The 27861-nt window shown below is 36.0% G+C and overlaps 1 protein-coding gene across 3 annotated transcripts in view; it reads left to right on the plus strand.

The window, feature by feature from the left end:
- The first annotated feature begins 1850 nt into the window (after nt 1-1850).
- PFDN1 (prefoldin subunit 1) overlaps nt 1851-27861 on the plus strand; it is a 66240-nt gene continuing 40229 nt past the window's right edge. For all 3 annotated transcript variants that reach the window (XR_014020680.1, XR_014020681.1, XM_081282537.1), the window contains exons 1-3: nt 1851-1970; nt 4613-4779; nt 27265-27349. Coding sequence is in view for 1 of the 3 variants with exons in the window: in XM_081282537.1 (XP_081138663.1) it covers nt 1938-1970; nt 4613-4779; nt 27265-27349 (285 nt within the window). In the remaining 2 variants the exon portion in view is untranslated. The remainder of the gene's footprint in view (nt 1971-4612; nt 4780-27264; nt 27350-27861) is intronic.

Consider the following 27861-nt stretch of genomic DNA (forward strand, 5'->3'; position numbering starts at 1 on the left):
GCAAGGAGAGATGAGAGTCAACATTCCATGAGATACTCGTTGAACATTTACCAGAATTGACATGAATCTTCAGATTAATGAGGCATACTGTTCCAAGCAGGAAAAACAGACAACACACATCAGAGCAGATTGGCAGAATTCAAATGTGTGTGTGCCAATATGCTCTGTTTCAAAGTGTATATTTTAAAAGACACCATAGAAAAGAGAAATTTCTAACAAAGTCATAAAAAGCAGTCTTAACAGAGGCTGCTTTTCATCAGTATCAGTGCCTGTGAAGCACTGTGATAGGTGTAGAAGTTGATATAAGTAGTGAGAAAACTGCCTATTTTAGAGGAGTATATAGTCTAATACAAAGAATGTTTTTAGAAGGAAGAAAGTGTTGTCTTTTTTTTTTTTTCTGGCGTTGGGGATGGAACCCATCATTTTGGGCATGCTAGACACATATACTTTACCACTGAGCTACATCCTTAGCCCTAAAGGGTCATGTCTCAAGAGAGGAACAGATGTCTTGAGCTGAGTTTAGAGGAGAAATTATCTTTGTTCTGTATGACAGGGGATATGGTACCAATTTGCTAGACTTTGAAAGACAAACAGGACAACGCTAACCACATCAATTTAACTATTTATTGAACACATATTATGTGTATGGTGCTACATTTGGAGCATTTCATCCTGGGTTCATTTATTTTTCACAATAATACTGTTAGATCAGTATTGTTATTCTCAATTAAATATGAAGAGATTAAAACTCTTCAAGGATAAATGAATTCCTGAAAACCACACAGCTAGTAAATTGTCCACCTTGGTTCAAGGTGGACCAAGCCTTGAATCTAGATCTGGCAAGTTCCCAATTCCCTGCCCCTTTAGCTCTCTAATGGTTTTTAGAGTAGGTACAAAATTTTCATTTCCAAAGGCCAATTATCATCTGTCCGTTGGGTTCAAATACCAGGACTTGTCACAAGATGTGGTTTGCAGGCGATTTGCATCATCAAGTCATGGGAAGAGTTGCCAAATTTCCTGGCCCTACTCTCCAAGATTCTAAGAATTAAGTCTGGGATGAGCCCAGAGAATGTTTGTTTGAGGTGTTCCATATTGAACCCAGGGTTTGCGGATACTAAGCATGTGTTACACCACTGGGCTACACACCCATACACACCCAGCCCAGAATTTGTTTTGCTTTTTTTTTTTTTTTGGGGGGGGGTACTGGGTTTTGCATGCTGGAGCGCTTAACCACTAGCCACATCCCCAGCCTTTAAAATTTTTTATTTAGAGACAGGGTCAGGCTAAGTCCCTTAGGGTCTCACTAAATTGCTGAGACCAGCGATCCTCTTGCCTCAGCCTCTGGAGCATCCTGGGATTACAGGTTTGTGTCACTGCGCCTGGCTCCGTTTGCTTTGTAAAGCAAGTTTATTTAGTCTGTCTTGAGCACACTGTATCTAGAAAGTCTTCGAAGAAACAAGTTCTTCTTTGGAAGAACACTCCAACTACGCTTCAAGTTTTCTAATGGTCTTTTCCATATTGGTACGCCTGAAGCTTATCCTTGACAGCACAGGGACTAGTTGCAAGACTAAATGACTGAGTGGTTGAGCTGATCTTCATATATCTCAACTTAGAAGCACGAACGAAACTATTTGTCAAATTGCATAAAATCACACACAAAAAAATCTGCAGTTTCGGCTTGGAAGATGTAGAGGAGCAAGTTAGGCCTGACCAGTTACATGGTAAAGGCCAACTAAATTGGAATCTCGAACATTTAAGCGTCACCGGTCGGAGATGCTCAGGTAGGGTTGCGGGGATAGGGCTGCGAGCTTTAAAAGAGGTCATTTGAGTCTTGCACAGGCGCAGAAGGACAGCGGTCAACCAAACCTCAAGGCGCGCCCTTCCCCCACCCTCTTTCCAGCGTTCTCCCAGCGCGCAGGCGCATAGAGCGCATCAAGATGGCGGCCCCCGTGGATCTCGAGCTGAAAAAGGTAAAACGGGTCTTCAGTAGGCAGAACCTCTTCTTTGGGGGATGAGGGACAATCATCCCTAGAATATCAACTAGAATATCGAGGGGGGCTGGGTCTCAGAAGGAAAGAGGCTAAAGGGGAGGGGGGAATGGTTTCCTAGAGTCTTGAGGCGGGACCAGCTCTTCTAGCTGGGGTTGGGGGCGAGCGGCTCTTGCTGGGTAGAACTGGTTAAGCTGGGGTAAGTGTACCTGCCAATCCCCGGCCTGTCTCCAGTCTGAACTCTAGAGCCATTTCACTGAAGAGAGCGTTTCAAATGGAAGCCCCTTCGGACCGCTTGCCCGAGCTGAGGCATCTAAAATTCGACCTCATTATTTGCTTTGAAAAGCCCCGAGTTCAACCTTTGTTTTTGGCCATTTATTGGATACCATACCTTGAAAGGTAGCAGTATCAACGTTTCAAAAAATCAGACGTTGTTATAGCAGTGTTCTTCAGGGGTTAAGCTCCCCGCGCCGTCCCCTTTTGGAAAGACTTGTCCAAAAAATCTAGTAAAGTTTTCCAGTAAAGTGTCAGAAGGAACTGTATTTCTCCCTTTGTTCAAACAATTACTTATAAATAGGTTGTTACTCAGAAACATTTGCCACCTAGGAGTGGGTCAAGGATTTTAACGACACTGCGGACCCCAAACCCTGTGTAATGTACCAGTTTAAATGTTTTTCTAGAAAGGTTTCAAAGATGGGGACTATGTCCAGTATCGTCTGTTTTACCGTTTACTTTTTTTGTTCATTAGTTAGGTTATTCAGGTTAGTAACATCTTACTTTAATGACTGCCTTTGGTTAACCTTTGCATAAAAAACACGACAGCTGAAATAGCTGTTTTGCCCAAGGAAGCTGTTATTCCTCTGGGGATATTAGGTGTCTGTGTCCTGTTTTTTTTTTTTTTTTTTTTTTTTGCCATTCTTGAAACTTGTAAATTTAGTCCTTATATGGTGTTTTCTTACGGTGTAATATCTTGGCTTTAACAGTACTTGCTTCCTTAGCAAACTTTATACAGAGCAATCAGAGATACTTGGAATTTACATTTTAAAAAATCGTGCATTTTAAAAAAAATTACCGTTTTTTCCTGTTTAAATTTAAACCATTTCATGGTTTAGTGAAAAAGCTAACAGGAATACAATTGTACTTACCTACATTAGAATTTGTTGCTAAGAAACATGGACTATGAATGCAAATAGAAAATGATTGCATACTTTAATAGTTTGACAACCGTTAAATAATTATAATATAGAACTTGTTTAAAGCTCTTATCTAGTGGCTTTCAATTTCTTTTCTTCTTGGTGAAAACTAGTAGGAAATTACAGACACCTGTCCAACTCCAAAGGAGATCTTTGGAACATCACTAGTATGTGACAACAAAGTCAGGATAAAAGTTAAGTAGTAGCCTTTGCCATGTATTGTTCCTACCAAATGTTGTTAAGGCATAAATCTGACAGCATGTGAAAGTCATTCCAGGCACTTCAATAAAAGTATCCAAGAACTGTGTTTATCTTCCCAGTTAAGTAGTGTACACAAGGGTCACATTTGGCCTGGTATGTGCAGATGAAGATCATGATGCAATTCTGCCACTGCCTAGCATTTTCTCTTTTTGTTTTGGTCATTCTCTTTATAATGACTGCTTTCTGAGTTGAGACAGTAGAATGAAAAGATTCCTGAACTAAGGGGTCAGAAGAATGGGTTGAAATATCTGTCTTTTCCACCTTTAGTTGTTCAATCTTGTGCAAACCAGTTTTCTTTCTTAACTCATTTAATTACTTGTTTGTAATATGTGAATGATGAAACTGCTACCCCTTACTTAGGATTATTGGGAGAAGTGAGATCTCTTTAAAGTTCTCAATAATATTTCTAAGCTAATATTTTGAACTAATGTGGGAAAGTGCTTTGAAATCCAGTTGTGTAATACAAATCTGGTCAGTTGTTACTTGATTTTTCTTGCTTTGAGTCTCTGGGTTTCATCCTCTATTGGGCTTATTGTTTTTATTATTTTTTGGCTACTTGATATGTTTATATTTAATGTGCATTTATTTTGCTTTTTTTTTTTAAGAGAGAGAGAGAGAGAGAGAGAGAGAGAATTTCAATATTTATTTTTCAGTTTTTGGCGGACACAACATCTTTGTATGTGGTGCTGAGGATCGAACCCGGGCCGCACGCAATGTCAGGCGAGCGCGCTACTGCTTGAGCCACATCCCAGCCCCTTATTTTGCTTTTTAAAAATTGATTGCATCATATATACATTTATATGTGTGTGTGTATATATATGTATATATATATATTTGTAGATACAATACCTTTATTTTATTTATTCACTCTTATGTGGTACTGAGGATGTAACCTAGTGCCTCATTACATGCTAGGCATTACATGCTCTACCATTGAGCTACAATCACAGCCTCTGATTGCATCTTCTAGGGAGAGGATAAATTCAGTATTTAGCATAGCTAATTATAATGTTAATTGTAATTAACATTACACTTATTGACTCTTTTATGTTTGCATTAGTAAATTTCACAGTTTAGTCTCTGGTTAGGATGTTCTAATAAATTTGGATTTGACTTAAATGTTTTCTGTAAAATGTTTAAACTGCTAAATCAAGAACTTGTTTTTATTAGGCCTTCACAGAGCTTCAAGCCAAAGTTATTGACACTCAACAGAAGGTGAAGCTTGCAGACATACAGATTGAACAGCTAAACAGAATGAAAAAGCATGCGCATCTTACAGATACAGAGATTATGACTTTGGTAGATGAGACTAACATGTATGAAGGTGTAGGAAGAATGTAAGTAAAATATGTCCTTAATGTTGTTATTTTGGGAGAGCTTTTGTCTGAATTAAATCATTGAATTTGTTGTTCCTTTTTTTTTTTAATGAGGAATTGAACCCCACATAGGTATTGTTTAAATTTACACTTTGAAGATGGTTGAGGTGATACATATCTATAATCCCAGCTACTAAGGAGGCTGAGGCAGGAGTATTTCAGGTTTAGGCCAGCCTTGGGCAACTTAGCAAGACGCTGTCTCAAATAAAATATAAAAAAGGTGGGGGATACAGCTCAGTGGTTCAGTGCCCCTGGGTTCAATCCTCAGTACCACCACCACCAAAAAAAAAAAAAAAAAAAAAGGCAGTTTGAAGTACATTTCTTAAATATTTTACTGTTTTTTTCTATGATTAGTTACTGAAGTGTGTTGCTTCAATGCTACAAATATGATTTTTTAAAAATGGGAATATGTTTATGTTTATGGGCATTTTGTATGTGAAGATTTATTTTGGTACGTATAGTTTTAATCTCCTTTTCCCTACTTATTAGGAATCTACAAATCACAAATCTTTTAGATGTCTGACCGGAGTTGTAAAATAAAAAATAAAGATTCGCTTGCCATTTAAATACACTCATTCTAAGTGTCATGCATTGTTCTAATAGGACAACTTGTGAAACATTTAGTAAGTCAGTTTACCTTTTCTAATTATTATTATACAATTAACCACCAACATTTCATTTTTTTCCCCCTCTTTTTGTTTTTTAATTTTTTTTTGTACTGGGGATTTGAACCCAGGGGTGCCTTTACCAGTAAGCTACATCCCTACCCCTTTTTTATTTTTTATTTTGAGACAGGGTCTTGCTGAGTTGCTAAGGCTGACCTTGAATTTGTGATTCTACTGCCTTAGCCTCCCAAGTTGCTGGGATTATAGGTGTATACCACTCAGCCTGTCTTACTTTTTTTTTTTTTCCCTTTTGAAAAACATCATTCTTGGGACTGGGGTTGTGGCTCAGTGGTAGAGCGCTTGCCTGGCATGTATGAGGTGCTGGATTTGATCCTCAGCACCACACAAATAAATAAATAAAGGTATTGTGTCCATCTACAACTAAAAAAAGATTAAAAAAACAAACAAACCAAAAACAACATTCTTGCTGGGAATGGTGCACGTGGCTCCCAAGGCTGAGACCGGAGAATCGTGAGTTCAAAGCTAGCCTCAGCAATGGTGAGCAATGGGAATGGTGCACATGGCTCCCAAGGCTGGGGTTGTGGCTCAGTGGTCAGGTACCCCTGAGTTCAATCCCTGCTACAAAAAAAAAAAAACAAACATTCTTGGCCAAGCTCAGTGGTGCTCGACTGAAATCCTAGAGGCTCGAGAGGCTGAGGCAGAAGCATCTCGAGTTCAAAGCTAGCCTTAGCAACTTAGCCAGGCCCTAGAGGAACTCAGTGAGACCCTGTCTCTAAATAAAATATAAGAAAAGGGCCAGGGATGGGAGGGATTGAATCTGGGGCACTTAATCACTGAGCCACATCCTCAGCCGTTTTTATATTCTTATTTACAGAGACAGGGTCTTGCTGAGTTGCTTTAGGGCCTGGCTAAGTTGCTGAGGCTGGCTTTGAACTTGCAGTCCTCCTGTTTCGGCCTCCTGAGCTGCTGGAATTACAGGCATGCGCTGCCTAGCCTGGCCAAAACGTTATTCTTAAAGAGAGAGAATAGGTCTGCTTCATATTCTCTAAGCAGAAAATGAGGAATGGAAAAGCTTTTAAGTTACAGGTCACATTCCATTACTATGAGCTAAAAGGAAAAGACTTTTATTTAGGTGTGGAAGGTAGGGGAGGAGGGTTTTTCTGGAATTTTGGTCTTTATTTAAAATGTACCATTACTTCAAGTTTGGAGGTCTCTTAGTTAGAATGGAATTTGACCTCAGTCTTGGGATGACTTGTTTTGTGATTGATTTGAAGGAAGCATAGCATGTGTAAAATTTAGTAATGACTTCAGGATGACATCATGAGAAATAGACCCCTGCTCAGGGACTAGGGTTGTGGCTCGCGGTAGAGCACTCGCCTCTCACGTTTGAGACCCTGGGTTCCATCCTCAGCATCACATAAAAATAAACAAAATAAAGATATTGTGCTCATGTATAACTAAAAAAAAAAAAAAAAAAAAAAGACCCTGCTCATGACTGGATAGGAGATGGATTTTAGTAAACTTTTCTGATTGGCTTTCTTAGAATGAAAGATATATCACATATAAATTTTATCTCTGAGTTCTTTTCATTTTGGTTCCTTTTTAAGAGAGTGAGATTCCCAAATTGAGAATTTATTAATGGGACAAAAGAATTGGGTTAAGAACAAGTAGAATCCTTGATTATGTGTCTATGTAGTACATTAGTATTAACTATAAGGTGATTTTTATCCTTAATGTGAATATCCTGGGGTCTTTAAACAGTAATGCTAGCTTTTCTAGCACGATTATTAACATGTTGTGCTTGGATTTTACATCCTTTGTATAGCTAAAGAATCTTTTCAAAATATAAACACTTTTTCAGCATCTTTGGTCTTTTGAGCTACACTGAAGTTTTTATTTTTTAATTTTTTTAAAAATATTTTTTATTAGCTATTGATGGACCTTTATTTGTTTGTTTATATGTGGTGCTGAGGATTGAACCCAGTGCCTCACACATGCTAGCAAGCACTCTACCACTGAGCCACAACTCCAGCCCTATTTTTTAATTTTTTAAAAAAATGTTTTTTAGTTGTCAATAGGCTTTTATTTTATTTATTTGTATGTGGTGCTGAGAATCAAACCCAGGGCCTCCGTTGTGCTACGCAAGTGCTCTACCACTGAGCCACAACCCCAGCCCTGAAGTTTTTATTTTTAATTGCGATACTTTCATTTATTGAACATTCTACAGAAGTGATAGAATTGCTTTTTAAAAAAATATATCTGAAGTACTCCAGATAGATTATATTCCATGCAAAGAATGTTAGAGTTTAAAGGCTTGGATATGAATTAGTGAATAGTAGAATGATGTTTTCAAAAGATTTAGTTTATATAAATTATGTTCCTTTAAAGAAATGTGTAGTTTTAAGTGTTTGGATAATCTTTGGTTTTAAATTTAACTTTTGTGCTTTCTGCATCTTACTGGGAGTATAAGTTTGACCCTGCATTGTAGGGCATGTAAGGTGAATACTGTTTGTTGTTTGGCTAGAGTATTAGTGCCCTGAAAGGAAGAAAAGACTTGCTGAGTATTAGTCTGGTCATGAGGATGTTCTCTTTCTTGATGCTAAACCTGAAATATCTATTTCTGAATTTATGGTCTTGAGTAATCTTGGGTATCATTGTGATTCACTTCTTTAATTCTAGTGTTTACCTTAAATTGTTTTTTGACTATTATTTGTGAATTCTGATTACAATATTAATTTTTCCCAAATTCCTATTTTTAAACCACAGATTATAAGATCCAAATTGTTTTTGTTTTAGAACCTGCAGTAGATTTTTCCATTGTGAAATTCAGGCCTCATTATTTCTTAACTATTGTAATGGCATCTTCATTGTTCTTCCTGCCTGCATTCTGTCTGTCCACATCCATTCTTTATATATCTGCCACACTTGACCATGTTAATGTTTTTTGTAAAATCCTTTGTGCATCCTGTTGTCCACAGGATAAAATCTAAACTTAGTCTAGCATTCATGGTCATTCATAAGCTGTCCTTAAATTACCCATCTAGCCTCAGGTCTACCAGCCTCAGATAGCACATAAATTTTATTTCTACTAGTTTTGTGTTATCTGTTGGGGACTTAAGGTTTCATTGGTCTTTAATCATGCTCTGAGTGATTAGTGACATCTGTCATGGGATAAGGGTAGATTACTATCGTCTGTACTAGCAATTATATCTTTACTCTGGCTATTTGTGTTTTTTCTCATCTATGTTTCCTCATTTCTTGGTATAATGTCTGGCACAGAATAGGTGTTAAATGTGTGTTGATTTGAATTGAGTCTGATTTTCTTTTGCTTGAAATAATTGCATTTTTCTTTTGGTTCTTCAAAGGAAAGGTTATGGTTAGAAAGTGTCAGAGCTTTAAGAATCAGTGTTATTCTATTTTATTATATGGTTTAGTCAAGATGAAATTATAAAAGTAACATTTTGAATAAGGTCAGAGTTTCCAACCAAATTGTCCTTTTTCGGAAAGGATTAATCTAATAGGATTGTTTATTTAATTTTTCAAAAGTATTTTTAGTTGGAGATGGACACAGTGCCTTTATATTATTCATTTATTTTTATATGGTGTTGAGGATCAAACCCAGTGCCTCACATGTACAAGGCAAACGCTGTACCACTGAGCTGTGACCCCAGCCTCTGATTGTTTGTTAATTCCATTGAGAAAGTTGATTAATTCTAGATGCCAGTCAGAATTGACAATGTAGAAAATCCAAACCTTTAGAAATATTTGGAGGGAAGTATAATTCTTATAGAATAAAGGCTGTTCTGTGCATACTAATATCAGTATAATGGTATCTATTTTACCTTCTTCATCTTACATAGATTAGAAGTCAGATTTTTCTTGTAAGGGTATGTATTTAACAAATCATTGCAGACCTGCATGCACTTTAACTCGTAAGTATGGAGAGATTTGAAAGTGTTAAATACTTCTTAAACATGGCTATTTTTGGTTTAAAACAAAGAAAGTCAAACCAAGAGGATCAGAGATGATGAATTGCTGTATACTGTAGGCTCCTAGTACTCATTGCTCAAAGCTATATTCCATCCAGTCCTTTGGCATGTTGCCAGCACATTTTAGTTCTCTTACTTCATATTCTTTGGAGAGGCTGTTATGTAGCCTGATACTACTACCACCAATTTCTAGTTTTGCTACTTAAGCTGTTTGTGAGCTGACCTCACCATACTGCTTTGAGAACTATGATGAAAGTTACAACTGTGGGATGATCTGTCTGAATATTTGGAAGTGTTCATCTTTGCATCTTTCTAGCATGCAAGCAGTGAATACAAATCTTAAATGTGATGTGAATATTTCTTATATCTATTCAATTTTTTTCATGAATAAAAACTAACATAATTACTTGTAGGGGTTTTCTTCTTTGCACAGTAGAGGATAATAATTTTGAAAAATTATTTTTAGGGCTGGGGTTGTGGCTCAGTGGTAGAGCACCCGCCTGGCATTGTGTCCATCTACAACTAAAGAAAAATATTTAAAAAAATTATTTTAATGTTTTTTGTAAGAATTATATTTCAAAGTCCACATAACTGAAATTTAATCATGCTAGCATTTCAAAGGATCATCATTAGAGAATAAATGTCAAATTTATTTTATTACAGTAGATAATTTATTATCAGTATAATCCTGACCCTGATTTGATGTGAGGACTTATTATTCTGATTCCCTTTTTGTTTGAGCATTACATAAGTAACATTTCTAGTTTCTAAAAGAGACAAATTAGGCTTTTATTTTTTTAATAAAGGAGGAACTTGAGTAGATTAGCCTTTGGGAAAAATCATAAGTGCCTTTTTAAAGCTTGAACCTGACTAAATATAACTTTGTGCCACATTTAAACTAATTTAGAGGTATGTTACCATTCTGTGGGTATTTTTTACATTTGAGGAACTAAGAATGAACAATGGTATAAATCTACCAACTAGATAAGTGTCTAGCAATGCAGAAATTGCTGTTTGGGAGCAGGGTTGCTATTTCTACTTGTTGAAGTAATTTAGTGGTTGATCTCTGATGGCTGAAAGATCCAGAAGTATAAATTTAAGATAAAAGTCACACAGGTAGAAAGTTAAATAGTAGATGTATTCTTGATAGGTAACACATTTTAGCCTAAATAATTAAGCAATTTTTCACCTAATTAGGTTGTAGAAATCTTTTTTTGTTTTTTGGGTGGGGTAGGGTGGATTGAACTCAGGGGTACTTGACCACTGGGCTGTATCCCTAGCCCTATTTTGTATTTTATTTAGAGACAGGGTCTCGCTGAGTTGCTTAGCACCTTGCCATTAATGAGGCTGTTTTTGAACTGTCGATCCTCCTGTCTCAGCCTCCTGAGCCGCTGAGATTACAGGCATATGCCTCCATGCCCAGTTTAGGTTGTAGAAATCTCAACTTTTTATGACAGCTTGGTTGAACTATCCTTAGTTTAAAATTTTATGTTGGTTTTGTGGGGATCTTATTATTGTGGATTGTTGCCCTAATTTGAATTTTGTTGTTTGTAAAGGCAGGATGAATAATTTACAATTTTTCTAAGTTATGTTAAATGTTAATAGAAAACCTGCTGCCTTAGGTAGCCCTTTTATATTTTCATGTAGATTTAGAGTTGATCTTCCAGCCAATTTGATTTGTTGGTTTTATTTTATTTTATTTTTTTATACTGGGGATTGAACCCATGGGTGCTTACCCATTGATTCACATCCCCAGACTTTTTATTTTTTATTTAAAGACAGGGTCTTGCTAAGTTGCTTAGGGCCTCCTAAATTGCTGAAGTTGGCTTTGAACTCAGGATCCTCCTGCCTCAGCTCCCCAAGCCACGGATTACATATGTGTGCCACTGCACCTGGCCTGATTTGAGGTAATTTTAAAGTTGGAGAAATAGTTATACTATATTTTATTACTGAGAATAGAAAATAAAGTTAAAAAGTCTTGGTGTGGTAAATACTGTTGACAGTGTGGTAAAAATAGTCATGTTGTTGCTCTCATCAGAATCAAGTTTAAATTTTTAGTGCTTTCTACAGAAGGGGGAGAAAATGTGTAGAATACTTTTGGTGTAAGAGCCAAATTGCAAACTTATAAATTCTTTTAATGCTCTTTAAAGGTGTTAGTCTGTATTTTAGAGTAAAGAACACAAAGCAAAGATAAAACAATTTTAAAAGATAAGAAATTTTCGTGGGTTCAGTCCTCAGCTCTAGGGAAAAAAAAAAGGTAAGAAATTTTGTAGTTTTCTTATATTTTGGATTTTACTTTAAAAGTTCTTGGTGCTCAGCTGCTTTTACTAGTAGAATATGACCCACCCTTTTCTTCTGGTTTTATACAGAGCCATTTAAAGTCATGGCTTTCATTGCTCAGAGTTCTAAGGGTGGGGGGGGGGGAGAAAGAAAAAAAAAACAACTTTTCCTGTTGTGCAGGGGGAAATGACTTCAGTTCTGTTGATGTCAAATATGTAAGTAACCCCAGATGGACACGCGCTTCTCTTCCACAGATGTGGTACTCTAGGGAGAGATTTTTGAGTAATGTTCTTAATTTCCTTAAGTTGTCAGTGATTTGAAAACTTGATGTTCATTATAACCCTGTCCTACTGCTGTCTAGAATGACATCACTGTTTTTTTTTTATGTCAGGAGATATTAGCAAACATTTTTGTAAGAGGTACATAATTATGTTTTTTCTACAGAAGAGTACTTTTAAATAATTCTTTCCCTTATTCCCCTTCCATGTCCTTCAGAATCTAAATATTTCACTGAAATATAAGAAATTAATTTTGAAAATGTCATGCTAATTAGAAGTCTGTTGTTAAAAAAGTAAAAAGAAGCCTGTTATCTTGAGTATTAACATGTTAAACTAGAATATTTCATGTGTGCTTGTTATGGGCTTACTTATTTTAGGCTCTGAATTTGTTTGAAAAACAAATGTAATCCACTCATTGGTTTACTTGGAGGACTTTGTTTCTGTAGTTCCTGACATCAAAAGACCTGGCTTAAAAAAAAAAAAATATATATATATATATATATGTATGTATATGTACACACACACACACACACACACTTTAACAAAATTAGCTTTTGTTGGATAAAAGTAGTAGTTTTGCAACAATACAGTGGTACTTCAGTGTGTCCCAATTGGTGATAAGCAAGAATAAATGTAGTTAACTGAAGGAAGGTTGAAAAGTACCATTTTACTTGTTGTTCCTATGTAAATAAAAACAAAGGTAGCAGCAGTCTTGAATTGTTGCTTTGTCCTTGGGGAACCCTGTGCTGTAACTGACTTAACTCTAGCTGAATTTCTGTGAAAAGAAAACAGTTTAAACAGTACCAAGAATTTTCTGATTTTAGCTGCCATTTATAGAGGCAGATTCAAGAACAATTTAGTGTCTGATCTGTTTGAGATGACTGAAATGTTCGTGTCATGGAATATAATCTGCTTAAAGAAATATCCAAAAATGAGCTCAGAAAAAATATTGACCTAAAAGGCAAGAGTCAGTCCACATGTAAGAACAGATGGTTGGCAGTGGCTTGTTAGTAGTCTTTTCTTTCTTATCACTTATATTAAAAATTTGCTGGGTACTGCAAATAATTTTTACCCTGATGGAGTAAATAAGCTTAGAGTGTGTTGCTTGCATCATTTATGTCTGTGCTTCTGTGAAGAATGTATGCACATTTTGTTTTTAGAATTTAAGTTTGGATATATCTGGGAGAGTACCCCATTGTCCTGTCCAGGAACTCTTACCACTTCTTGTTTTGAGGAAGATTAGTTAACTTGAATTGGACTAGATTTCTTTCTTTCTTTCTTTTTTTTTTTATTAGCTACACATGACATTACAATGATCTTGGCAATTCATACATTTGAATCATTGGGGTATAATTTCTCATTTTTCTGATTGTACAGATTGCAGAATCACACTGGTCATAGAGTCACCTATATACATACAGCAATCATAATGTCTATTCTATTCTGCTGCCCTTCCTATCTCCCCTACTCCTCCCCTCCCCTCCCATCATTTCTCTCTATCCTGAATCGGACTAGATTCCTTTAAGACAGTATTCTTTTGGCTTTGGAGAGAATTTGAGATGTTCTTATGTAAAAATTTGCACAGTATTAAAAATGTGTCTTTCTTTTTTTTTTCTTTTATTTTTTAGTTGTAGTTGGACACAATACCTTTATTTATTTTTATGTGGTGCTGAGGATCGAGCCCAGGGCCTCACACTTGCTAAGTGAGCGCTCTACTGCTGAGCTACAACCCTAGCCCCTTAAAAATATATCTTTAAATAGATAAGAGTGGGACTACCCTAAGCCCAACCTTTTATATTGTTTCAGAGTAAAAAGATTTGAACCACAGTATGCATCCTCTATGTGTGTATCTGAATATATATATATATATATATATATATATATATATATATAGTTATTGTGTTTTTTAGACTGTTTACTTATTTATTTTTATGCTGTGCTGAGGATCAAACCCAGTGCCTCACACATACTAGGCAAGTGCTCTACCACTGAGCCACAACTGCATCCCCCCACTGGGCCATATTTTTAAAATATTTTATTTAGAGACAGGGTCTCACTGAATTGCTTAGGGCCTTACTAAGTTGTTGAGGCTGTGTGCCCAAGTATATTTATATTTCTCTATGACTCTCTGCTTTTGTACCAGGAGTTTTCTGTTCTGTATGTCTTTCAGTACTTGTGTGACAGTACTTTTTTTTTTTTAACTGTCTAGTGGTTATATTTTATTCAGTGTTGTATTTTAACCTACTAGTAAAATATAGGTCACATCTCAAAAAGTTGTAGAATAACTCATTGCTTGCTTATGTGTGGAAATGTTTGGGGTTTGAAACGGCCAGTGTAAAAGTGGTAAACATCAGAGGTGATTATTTACCAGAATTCTTAGAATGCCAGATAGTAACCCAAAATAAACATCATGTTTAAAATAGATTAACATAGTACGGCTTCTATTTCAGGAGGAGTAGTTTTGATTTTAAAATAGACAGTGATTTTTAATTGGTACAAATTGAACCTTGCAGTGTGAGTTACTTATCTAGAACAGGGAATGTTTTTATGTGGGATTGATTTCCTGAAGAGACTGTGATTCTCTTAGAAATTTCAGTGAATTCTCAGTTCTAATTTTACTTGATGTATAGGTAGTCTTTAGTCCAGCTGATCTTTCTTCCTTAATGCATTTTCTTCCCTTGGCTTCAGGGTTATCGCCTCTTCTTGGTTTTCCTCTTACCTTGGTCTCCTTTACTATTTCCTTTTCTTTCACATTTGTAAATGTTAGATTAACCTTGGGTTTAGCCCTTGAATTTTTCTTTTCTCTACACTCATCATGATTTTACCCAGGCTTGCTTCTTCCTTTCCTTTCCTTTCCTTTCCTTCCCTTTCCCTTTCCCTTTCCCTTCCCCCTTCCCCCTTCCCCCTTCCCCCTTCCCCCTTCCCCCTTCCCCCCCTTCCCCCTTCCCCCCTTCCCCCTTCCCCCTTCCCCCCCTTCCCCTTCCCCCCCTTCCCCTTCCTCCCCTTCCCCTTCCTCCCCTTCCCCTTCTTCCCCTTCCCCTTTCCCTTTCCCTTTCCCTTCCCTTTCCTTTCCTTTCCTTGTACCAGGGATTGAACCAAGGGGCACTCAATCACCAAGCCACATCCCCAGCCCTATTTTGTATTTTATTTAGAGTCAGGGTCTCACTGAGTTGCTTAGTGCTTCACTATTACTGAGGCTGGCTTTGAACTGGGGATTCTCCTGTCTCAGCCTCCTGAGCCGCTGGGATTACAGGCATGCACCACCACTCCTGGCTGGGGCTTATTTCTTTAAATGCTATTTTATATACTGACAAGCCCCAGATTTTTATCTTCAGCTTAGAACCTTCCCCTGACTCCACACTTGTATACCCAACTGCCTATTTTATATCTCCATATGATGATGTAACAAGCATCTCAGAATTAGCTTGACCAATAAAATTCTTGCTGTTTACGAATAAGTCATCTTTCTCAGTCTTCCTCTTCATAAAATTCAAATCTTTCCCAGAAGTCTTCTAATAGGTCTCCCCTCACATTTCATGTCAAAAACTGAGCCATGTGCTTGGACTTAAATCTTAAGGGACATGCCATGATGGATGACATGAATTAAGACTAAGACTTGATTCAGCTTAGACTTCACTTTCCTGGGGAAAGTGAAGATTTCACTTTAATTGGGGAAGTAGAGGGACCCAAAACTGAGATTATACATCAAAGAAAAAGAAACAGACATTGGGTAGCCAGCTGGGAGCATCTGCTAAAATCGTGAACAGATGGGCTGGGGATGCCGGCTTGCCTGGCATGCGCACGGGACGCTGGGTTCGATTCTCAGCACCACATAAAAATAAAAATAAAGATGTTTTGTCCACCGAAAACTAAAAAATAAATATTAAAAAATTCTCTCTCTCTCTAAAAAAATAAATAAATAAAATAAAATCGTGAACAGATAATCATTGCGGTGATCTACAATTAAGGGCTAACTGCATGAAAGCTGTTGATATATTTTGGATGAATTAAGTAGAGTTTAATTAGGGAGTATAGACAGGTGGAAAACCACTGAAATAATTAAGCAATGTAGTAATAAGGATGTAAATTAAGGTGGTGGAAGTAGAATGAAGACAGAGGGTCAGTATGAAAAGAAATGGTAAATTGGGAATATAGAAAATGAGGAGGATACCTAAAGTTTTGGGACTTAGATGAGTAGGAATGTGATGATAGCATTAATAGAAGCTGAAGCTGAGGTAGTGAAATTGCTTGTCTGGAATGTTGGTATGGGTAGATAAAATGAGCTTAATGTGGGACATGCGAGTAGAATGACCTTTAGATACTGGATATAGTGCAGATTATAGGGGTTGACATTATTTTGAGTATCATTGTACCAGTTGAACCTTTGAAAATAAATGAGTTCTTTGGATAGAGAGCTTTAGCAGAGAGCCTTGTTTAATTGCTTGCAATATGGGCAGTGGAGAAGAAAGGGAGGGGAAGGTTTTATGGGTGTAGCACTGGAGAGTACAGTACAGAGATACAGCAGCATCCCTCAGGGTTAAGACTTGAGCTTACAGTGTTCTCTGTAGATTTCTTATGCCTGAGGTACAGCAGGTCTAAGTGCTCTATTTCTCAGTTATAATCTAGTACTACCTTATTGTTATCATTTTGGTAGTGAGGATTGAACCTAGTGGGGCTTTACCACTGAGCTACATCTTCAGCAAACCCTCCCTCCCCTCTTTTTTTTTTTTTTTTTTTGATACAGTGTTTCACTGAGTTGCTGAGGCTGACCTCAAATTTGCCATCTTTCTGTCTCAAGTCTCTTAAGTCATGGATTACAGGCATGTGCCACTACCCCCAGCTAGCACTACATTGTTTATTCTGTTGCTCAAATAGAGGTTGGCTTTCAGGGTCAGTCAGGGAAATGTAGTGAGATACTTTTGGGCATTGAGAGTTCTTTCAGATTGTTGCCTGTGTCCTTTTAGCATGTTCCTAACATTCATTCATTCATTTATTTATTAAAATATAGTGTAGTTGGACATAACACCTTGTTTATTTCACTTGCTTATTTATTTATTTTTGTATGTGGTGCTGAGGATTGAACCCAGGGTCTCACCTGTGCGAGGCGAGCGCTCTACTGCTGAGCCACAACCCTAGCCCCTAACTTTTATTTTTTTGAAGCAGTTTTATGTTTAAGAGAAAAATTAAACAGAACAGACAGCTCTCACATACTCCCTTTCTACCTCCTCTTCCCCCACAGTTTCCTCTATGTATTTCCTCTACCTCTTACAACAGTATGGTGTAATTGTTAAAATTGGTGAAGAAATATTGATAAAACATTGTTTCAGCATTTTCCATATTGTTCAAATTAATGGGTTTAACTATAATGTTTCCACATAAGCATATATCATGTTCCAATTGTATCCTCCCTTCTGGTTACCCTCTCTTATTCCTCCTCTTCTTCTCTAGTATTCATTCCTTCCACTACTTTTAGACTCTTTCTGTTAATTCTAGACTTGAATTAAATAAAATTTAATTTCTTTACAAGAGAGAAAACTTGTCATACTTGTCTTTCTGTCTGGCTTATTTTATTTAACATGATGGTCTCTAGTTACATCCAATTTGACAAGATTTTGTTCTCTTCTTCTTTCTCTTCTTGTGCACTGGGATTAAACCCAGGGATGTTCTACCATTGAGCTACCAGTTAGCTTTTTATTTTGAGACAGCATCTCTCTTCCCAGGTTGGCCGTGAACTTGTGGTCCTCCTTCCTCAGCCTTCTCAGTAGGTGGGATTACAGATGTGTGCCACCAAACATGACTGTTCTTTATGACTGAATAATACTCCAATATGTATATATACCATATTTTCTTTATTTGTAGACAGGCATCTAAGGTTGATTGCATAGTGTAGATATTATGAATAGTGCCTCAAAACATGGGTATTCAAGTTGACAGGTTATTGTAGACTAAGATTAATAATTTACATTAGATATCATTCTTTGTCCAGTCCTGGGTTTTGACAAATTAAAATGTCTTGTATCCACTGTACATACCATACAGAATATTTTCCATGTCCCTCAAATCCCATGTGCTCCATTTATCTATTCACCTTTTCTTTCCTCCCCACCACATCCTGCGTGCCTGCCTGCCTCTTCTTTTCCATGGTGACTGCTTGCTGATCTTTCTGCTATCTCCATAGTTTGGCCTTTTCCAGAATGTAAATTGGAATCACATGGTATATAGCCATTTTACAGTGGCTTCTTTTACTTAACAGTAGGTGTTTAAGGTTCCTCCCTGTCCTTTTGTAGTTGAAAGTATATATATATATATATTTTTTTGTTAAATAACATTCTATGTATGAAGACACAAATTGGTGTGAATATACTTTGTATATAACTGTCTCACTGAGTTAGTTGCTCAGTGCCTCACTGTTGCTGAGGCTGGCTTTGAACTTACTATTCTCCTGCCTCAGCCTCCAAAGCCGCTGGGATTACAGGCATGCACCACTGTGCCAGCTCAGTACTGTTACTTTTTTTTTTTTTAATATTTTTTTAGATGTTGATGGACCTTTATTTTATTGATTTATCTTTATGTGGTGCTGAGAATTGAACCCAGTCCCTCATACATGCTAGGCAAGTGCTCTACCACTGAGCCATAACCCCAGCCCTCAATACTACTTCTTTAAGGTTACATTTTTTTAAAAAAATATTTATTCTTAAGTGTTAAATGTTAGGTGGACACAATATCTTTATTTTACATTTATGTGGTGCTGAGGATCGAACCCAGTGCCCCGCACATGCTAGGTGAGCATTCTACCACTGAGCCACAACTCCAGCCCCTAAGGTTACTTTTATTTATTCATTTGCAGTAGGTAAAGTCATTTTATGATAAGGCTGTTATTTCCATTTTGTTGGAAGTGAATTCATTTCCTGGATTGTTTATTGACCTTTTTTTTTTTTTTTTTTTAAAAGACATTCACTATGTTGCCTACGGTGGCCCTGAACTGCTGGGCTCAAGCAGTCCTCCTGTCTCAGCCTCCAGATTTGTTGAGACTGTAGGAATGCACCATCATGCCTAGCTTTGGCTTTTTATTTTTTATTTTTTGAGGTGTAATGTGCATAGAGTAAAACTTATCTTTTATAGTTACACAGTTTTATAAGTTTTGACAAGTGCATGCTATTATGTAATTACCACTACAGTCAAGCTAGAGAATAGTTACATCAACTCAAAAGCATGGCTTCATGTTTGGTACTCTCCTTTTACTTCCATTCCCTGACAACCATTGATTTTTTTCTGTCCTTGTAATTTTGCCTTTTATTTATTTATTTATTTAAAAAGTGCTATGTGAAAAGAATTATACCATATGTAGACTTTTTGTATCTACTTTAACTTAGCATAATGTTTTTGTGATTACTCCATATTGCTGCGTGCAACAGTCATTTGTTCACTTTATTTGCAGCCACTTGGGAAAAGAGTTAGTGGTTTCTTTTTTTTTTTTTTTTAAATATTTATTTTTTAATTGTAGTTGGACACAGTACCTTTATTTTATTTATTTATATGTGGTGCTAAGGATTGAACCCAAGGCTCCACATGTGTGAGGTGAGTACTCTACTGCTGAGCCACAACCCCAGCTCCGAGTTAGTGGTTTCTTATAGACCAATCATATTCCATTCAACCCATCATTTCCATCTGTAGGTAACTGTACAGCTACACACTGAAATGCTATTCAATAATAAAGCAAATCAGTGATTTTTAGGGGTGGGAGAAAAGGATAATACTAACAATAATTATTATTCTGTGTTTTAACTTTTTTGGGTACTGGGGATTGAACGCAGGGTGCTTTACCACTGACCTACATCCCCAGCCTTTTCTTTTCATTTCGTTTCGTTTAATTTCATTTTTATTTTTGAGACAGGGTCTCCGTGAGTTGCTTAGAGCTTTGCTAAATTGCTGAGGTTGGCCTTGAACTTGATCCTCCTGCCTCAGCCTCCAGAGTTGCTAAGATTCCCAGAGTTGCTAGGATTCCCGGTATGCACCACCACGCCTACTTCTCTTATGTTTTAATTTCTTAACTTCCAAACTGTTTTCCATAGCAGCTGTACCATTTTGCATTTTACACACACAGACACACATACACACACATTTTTTTTCATACCTTTATTTATTTATCTTTTTATGTGGTGCTGAGGATGGAACTGAGGACCAGGCAAGTGCTGTACCACTGAGCCACAACCTCAGGCCCCCATTTTGTATTCTTGCCTGCAATGTGTGAAGATTCTGGGATCTCACCAGGGTCTATTATCTTTTTGATTATTGCTGTTCTAGTAGGTGTGATTATCCCTTTAATTCTAACCTATTTATGTGTTTTAATTTGAAACAGTTTTCTTGTTGACTGAATGTAATTGGGTCATGCTTTTAATCTAGTGTGATAGTCTTTGTCTTTTAGTTTATATTAATTATATTTCTAACAATGGTTGCTGTGACTGTGTTTAAATCTACTACCTTGCTACTTGTTTTCGTTTCATTTATTCTTTTTAAAAAAATTTATTTACTCTAATTTGTTATACATGACAGCAGAATGCATTTCAATTCATAGACCAAATATAGAGCACAATTTTTCATGTCTCTGGTTGTACACAAAGTAGAGTCACAATATCTGTGTTTTCATACATGTACCGAGGGTAATAATGTCCATCTTATTCCACCATTTTTTCCTACCCCCATGCTCCCTCCCTTTCGCTCCATCTCCTTTGCCCTATCTAAAATTCCTTCATTCCTCCCATGCTCCCCCGCCAATCCCCATTGTGGATCAGCATTCACATATCAGAGAAAACATTCAGCCTTCATTTATTCTTTATTCCTTTTTTTCCCTGCTTTCTTGGATTCTTGGATTAATAATTTTTTATCTTTTTGCAGTGCTGGGGATTGAACCCAGGGTTTCATGTGTGTTAGGGGAATGCTTTACCACTGAGCTGAGCTAAATCCTCAGCCCTGATTTTTTTTTTTTTTTTTTTTTAATGATTCTGTTTTATCTTCACTTTTGGTTTACTAAGGTTTCCTTTTTTTTCCCCCTTCTATTTCAGCAATTGAACCCAATGGCACTTAACCACTGAACCACATCCCCTCCTTTATTTAATTAATTAATTTATTTTTGAGACAGGTCTCACTATATTGCTCAGGGCCTCATTAAGTTGCTGAGGCTGACTTTGAACTTGTGATCCTTCTGCTTCAGTCTCCTGAGCTGCTGGGATTATAGGCAGCTCCTGTTAAATTTTCTAAATTTAGTGTTTGTCTTGTGTTTTCTATTATCCATCTCTAATTTATCATAATCTACCTCAGATATTATTATACCACTTCATCTTTATATGTCAGATTTGTCTCTTCCATCCTTTGTTTTATTGTTACACATTTTACATATGAGCTCATGGTGTGTTGCTATTGTTTTTGTTTTAGATGAGGGATTAGCAAGCTTTTTCTTTTTTTTGGTAATAAGTCAGTAATAATGCATTTTGATTTTGCTAGTCATAGGATCTCTGCCACAACTTAATGCTGCCACTATAGTGAGGAAGTAGCCCTTGACATTATATAAACAAATGAACATGGCTGGATTGACCTGCAAACTAGTTTGCCAACTAGTTTTTAAAATGATACCTCTGTTGTCATTATAGGACAAACATCTATTATATTCATTCTAATTTATACGATTTCAGTAGTTTTGTTTCTTTATATGTTGCCATGTTATACTCCTTTTTAAATTTTTAATAAAATTTTAATAGCATGTGTGAATGGTGTATATTAATGTGGTTCAGTGTGATATTTCCATGCATATAGTGTGTACTGATAAAATTCAATCACCATCCTGCTTCCAGGCTCTACTATTCTATCAGGTTAACTCTCTTTAGCTTCCAATATATAAAAAGAACATGTAATACTTTCTGCATCTGGCTTCTTTCTTTTTTGAAGTTTTTTTCCCTCTATTTTTAAAAATTGGTGCATTATAATTTTACATATGGTGAGATTTGTTGTTAAGTATTTGTATGTGCAGACAATATAACAACATAATTTGGCCAATATCATTCCCCCAGAATTTTCCCTTTCTCTCCTCTCCTCTGCTCCCTCCCCCTTGTCCCTTTCCTCTATTGATCTTCCTTTGATTTTCATGAGACATGCCCCCCCTACCCCTCTAGCTTTCACATGTGAGAGAAAACATATGATCCTTGACTTTCTGAGTTTGACTTATTTCATTTAACATAATATTCTCAAGTTTCATCCATTTTTTTGCAAATGATGTAATTTCTTTCTTCTTTATGGCTGAATAAAACTCCATTGTACATATATACACTACATTCTCTTCATCCATAACCCCTACTGATGGACACCTAGGCTTGTTCCTTAGTTTGGCAGTTGTGAACTGTGCTGCTGTAAACTTGGGTGTGCATGTATCACTGTAGTATGCTGACTTTTTAATTCCGTAGGATACATACTGAGAAATGGTATAGATGGGTCATGTGGTAGTTCCATTGTGTCTTGTGTATTTCATTTAATATATGACCTTGAGTTCATCCTACTTTTTGTTTTTGCAAATGACAGGATTTTATTCTTATGACTGAATGATACTCCACCGTGTGTGTATCACATTTTCTTTATCCATTTATCTGTTGATGAGCTGCTAGGCTGATTCCATGTCTTATTTATTGTGAATAGTGACACAATAAACATAAGTGTGCAGGTATCTCTGGTATATTATCATTTTCTTTGGATATATACCCAGAAGAGGGAGATAGCTTGGTATTTTTAGTATTTTTCTTTTTTCAAAGAAACCTCCATACTGTTCTCCATAATGGCAGTACTAATTTACATTCCTATCAACAGTAAATGAGTTCCTTTTTCTCCACATCCTAGCCAGCATTTATTATAGTTTTTTTTATAATAGCCATTGTAACTGGGGTGAGATTATTGTGTTTTGATTTACAATTCCCTGATAGCTAATGATATGGAGCATTTTTTTCATATATTTGTTCCATTTGTATTTCTTGTGTTAGTATCTATTTAGTTCATTTGTCCATTTTATAATTAGATTACTTTTTTGTTAAGATTTTGAGTTCTTTACATGTTGTGGATATTAACTCTTCAAAATGAATAGTTGGCAAATACTTTTGTCCTATTCTGTAGATTGTCCTGTATTCTATTGTTTCTTTTGTTGTGCAGAAGCTTTTTAGTTTTATATAATCCCATTTATCAATTTTTGCTTTTACTTCCTGTGTTTTGGGGGTCCTAATCAGAAGATCATTATCTGTGTGAATGCCTTCAATGTCTTTTCTTTCTTTCTTTTTTTTTTTTTTTTTTTTTTTTTTGGTGGTGCTGGGGATTGAACTCAGGGCCTTGTGCATGCGAAGCAAGCACTCTACCAACTGAGCTATACCCCAGCCCCTTCAATGTCTTGAAGTTGTTTTCTTCTTGTAGTTTCTGACTTTCAGGTCTTACATTTAGATTTTGATCGTTTTGAGTTGATTTTAGTATAGGGTGAAAGGGGTCAAGTTTCAGTCTTCTGCATGTGGACATCCAGTTTTCTCAGTACTGTTGGTTGAAGATGCTGTCCTTTCTCCAGTGTATATTTTTTTGGCACTTTTGTCTCAAATCAGTAGGCTATATATATATATATATATATATATATATATATATATAGGCTTATTTGTGGGATTTCTGTTCTGTTCCTTTGGTCTATATGTGTGTTTTATGCGAGTACCATGGGGATGAAAATAGACACCTTTTTTTAAAAAATTTTTTTTTTAGAGAGAGAGAGAGAATTTTTTAATATTTATTTTTCAGTTCTCGGCGGTCACAACATCTTTGTTTGTATGTGGTGCTGAGGATCGAACCCGGGCCGCACGCGTGCCAGGCGAGCGCGCTACTGCTTGAGCCACATCCCCAGCTCGAAAATAGAGACCTTTTACAAAGTAGTAACTCTAATCTAGGTTCTATAATCCTGAGTATTATAAGCATATTATCTGTGTATCATTTGTCATATTAGAATACTTTCCGTCTTCATGGTTTATTTTTCCTTTTATGGCACATTATGAGCTCCAGAATTCTTTTTCTTCCATTTGGCTTTTCATTAACAATCAGGGTCTCCATGAGATTCTTTACTTGGAGAAATTGTGTACCTAATATTTATCTATGATAATAAGACTTAAAATTGTATTATGATATATCCTCTCAATAGAATCTGATATTTCACTGCCTTTTTATTTTATTTTTTTTTATTATTATTTTTTAAATATTTATTTATTTTTTAGTTCTTGGCAGACGCAACATCTTTGTTTGTATGTGGTGCTGAGGATCGAACCCGGGCCGCATGCATGCCAGGCGAGCGCGCTACCGCTTGAGCCACATCCCCAGCCCCTTATTTTTTATTTTTATTTGTTTTTTTGGAAAGGAAGAAGTAATACAGTCTGTATTTGTAGATTATATGAGTATCTATCTGGAGAAGTAAAAAAATCCTAGGAGAAAAGTAGTGTTAAAGGTGGAGCCTGGTCCATCAGCCCTGAGCCAGCAGTGATCATGCAACAGTTGGCTATAATGGATAGCAAATTAGGGGACTGTCATTCAGCATTACCAAACCTGTCCCCAGTGATGCAAATAGAGGGCAATAGGAATCCCGAACAGGGCTGTTGGAGGTGAAAATAAGAGAACATTTTGATTGGAGGTGAAAATAAGAGAACATTTTGATGTTTTCTAGTAAAGTTGACAATTCAGATACCCTGAATCAGCAATTCCACTCCCAAGCACATACCCTAAACAAACTCAGGGATGTGATTGTGAAAGCACACACACACATTCCTGTACAATGTTCACAGTGACATTTAAAAAAATTCTCAGGTTGTCAATAAGCCACATGTCCATTAAGAGTGAAATGAGTAAGTATGCTGTGGTGTATTGAAACAAGATGTACAATAACAAGCATGAATGAATTAAAATGAATTAAGAATTAGCTACACGACTGAAGTGCTTTTTTTTTTTTTTTTTTTTTTTTTTTTGTGGTACTGGGGTTTAATCCCAGTGGTACTTTACCCTGAGCTACATTTGCTTCACTGCCTTTTTAAACAGCAGATAATGTGTTTCCTAAAGACTGTTTTCCCAGAAATCTAGGCATTTCAATCTCCTATAATGTATCTATGCACTTTCTTGAATTGGAAACTAAACCAAATTTTTCATGAATTTTTATGTGTGAATATTGACCATGTAATTATTCTTTAAGGTAAACAGTTGAGTTTACACAGTACTCATCCTTGTTTAAAATTTCATGGCTGAGATGCCTTAGGCTTATGGTAGTAGGTTGGTCAGCCTCAGTCCTTTAAAGTTGGCACAGTCCAATATAACTACCTCGGGGATGTGTGACCATGGAAAAATGTTTTTGTTGTTAGTGTTCTTGCTTTCTAGTAATTTTATTTTCTGCTCAAGGGATTTAGTATCTGTGCAGATAGTTTCTTTTTAAAGGCCACATAAGTAATGACTTGACCTCTAATCTTAGCTTTGAAAATTTCCCAGACACTAATAAAGATTTGATGTCTGATGACCTATTGTTTGAGAATACTACTAATTGGCCAGCAATCAATGCTATTTAAAAATGTGCATTTTACTTTGAAAATTATTTTCATGGCTAAAACACTTGGTGAAATTATGCATGCAATGATAAAATTTGTCAACTCTTGGGCCTTGTTTTATAATGCCTTTTACTTGGTGTCACTAAGACCTAATGCAGTTCAAAACAACTCTTCTTCTCAAATACTAGCATGATTCTGTTCTGAAAAAAATATTCTATTCACTATAGTCGTATCCAAAGTATTCTTGGACCCAGTAAGTAAGAACATTGTAGACACCAAGTGTTCTATAGGAAAAGACCTAGATTTAATCATTGTTTTTCATGAATATGGTCAGTCTTTCTAGTACATGTATGAGCAAGTTGACTTTTTTTTTTTTAAACAAAGGATCAAGTTACTGCTGAAGACTTGATCATTGATTAAATTATCTAGGATGACTATTATTAAGTCACAGTGGTAGTGTGACTTAATAATTACTAGAGTGAAAAAGAGTAGTTCACCAGATTGTATTAATATATGTGACAAAGTGTAATTATGAGTAAGGAAAAAGAAATTTCCTCCCAAAATGTCAGGGAGTAGCTAGGTGTTTTTTTTGTTCTCTTTTTACTTGTCTTATATCTATGATAACACATATATCCTCTGCTTGAGAGCCTAACTAGATGGTGGTGTTTTTGTGGAGCTAGCAGAGAAAATTGAATATTGCTACCTTGATATGTTTTCTTTGTTGACTTTTTTGTTAAGAAGTGTTATTTAGTTCTTTGTTGCTAAATTCTATGTGCAAAGAGAAGAAATAGTCTGATTAATTAATTATAATCTTTAATTGAAATCTGTTTTAGCTTACTTAGATAATCCTGAAAGCGGTTTGAGCACTGGGGTTTTCTCTTGGTTCCAGTTGAAGGAAACTCCTTTAGTTCATTTATTTGAGCAATAAAAGAGCTTGTTCTTCCCTTCCCTGAAGCAAAAATTATGAACATAAAGCCACAAAACAGATTCAGTGTTAATTTTTAAAGAAGCTTCCCCATATTTCCACCCTCATCAGTGGCGAATAATGTGCCTATGTTGGAAAAAGTTGAAATTTTCCACTTGTGCATTTTGAGCTTTTCAAAGGTATTATACACTCTGGAAATAATAATAAAAGATACTGGGCTTATACAGTGATTTTTGTGGGAGGAACTCATATAACACTAATGCATTGATCCTAACACAGTACTTGATTGTGACTTTAAAAGGTCATGAGTTACTGCTGTTACAAGGAAAAAAGAAAAGAAAAAAGATGAAGGGAAGCTTCAATTTACAAATATTATTTAAAAAAATCCAGATAAAATTAAATTATATAAATGTAAAAATAAAAGTTATAGGGATTTTTTATCATTTGTTGACTTTTTTTGTTAGTTTGTGGTATTTATTTTTTTATTATTATTTTTTTGTATCTATGATTCTACTTAAAGTCTGAGTCCCTTCTTAAATTAGAAAGCAGAGTGTACTTTTAAGCTTTTATTCCTTTTTAGCTAAGAAGGCTTAATACCTGTGGTGGTTTTTGAGTTTATTACAGTAAAACAGTGTATTTTATTTGTTCTGAACTGGGAAATTATCCTCTTAAGTTTTCTTAGTTTTATATTTGTGGTATATAGCTATTGATTTTGACAAATACAGTGGTCATGTGGATTAATCTTCAACTTTTTGTGTTTTGTAGGTTTATTCTTCAGTCCAAGGAAGTAATTCATAATCAGCTATTAGAGAAACAGAAAATAGCAGAAGAAAAAATTAAAGAATTAGAGGTAAGGTTTGAGTGAATATTGACAATAGCAGTCAGCTTTTATGAAAAAGTAATTATTTTGTGTCATGTTAAATGAAAATGTATGTCTGCCAAGGTTCATGTCACATTTTTATTGTTTATGTTAGAGCCGTGAAGTGGTCATATTCATGGCAGTGCATAAAACAAACAAAACAGTTTCTTTGGAGCTGTAGGCGGTTTTGAAGCTAGGATGCTATTAATCTGAATGTATTTTCTCTATTACCTTTGAATGGATGTTTCTATTTATTAAAAACCGTAAACAAGAGAGCAATGCATATTTTAAAACCATGTAGGTAGTGGATTGTGGAGGATGGTTAGGAGTGTGGGTAATGGTAACAGTTGTTAGAGACTCCTGGTATAATGTCTCTTATGTGTCGTAATTCCTTTAACCTACTTTAGGTTCTAGACAAGTGAGGAAAACAAATTTTGCTTTATTTGTTTTAGTTAGGGAGAAAGATGAGAGGTAAGAGTAAGTTAGTAAATCTTTGGGACCTG

Source organism: Spermophilus citellus (genome assembly GCF_964194105.1).
Source record: "Spermophilus citellus genome assembly, chromosome: 1".
Classification (NCBI taxonomy): Eukaryota; Metazoa; Chordata; class Mammalia; order Rodentia; family Sciuridae; genus Spermophilus; species Spermophilus citellus.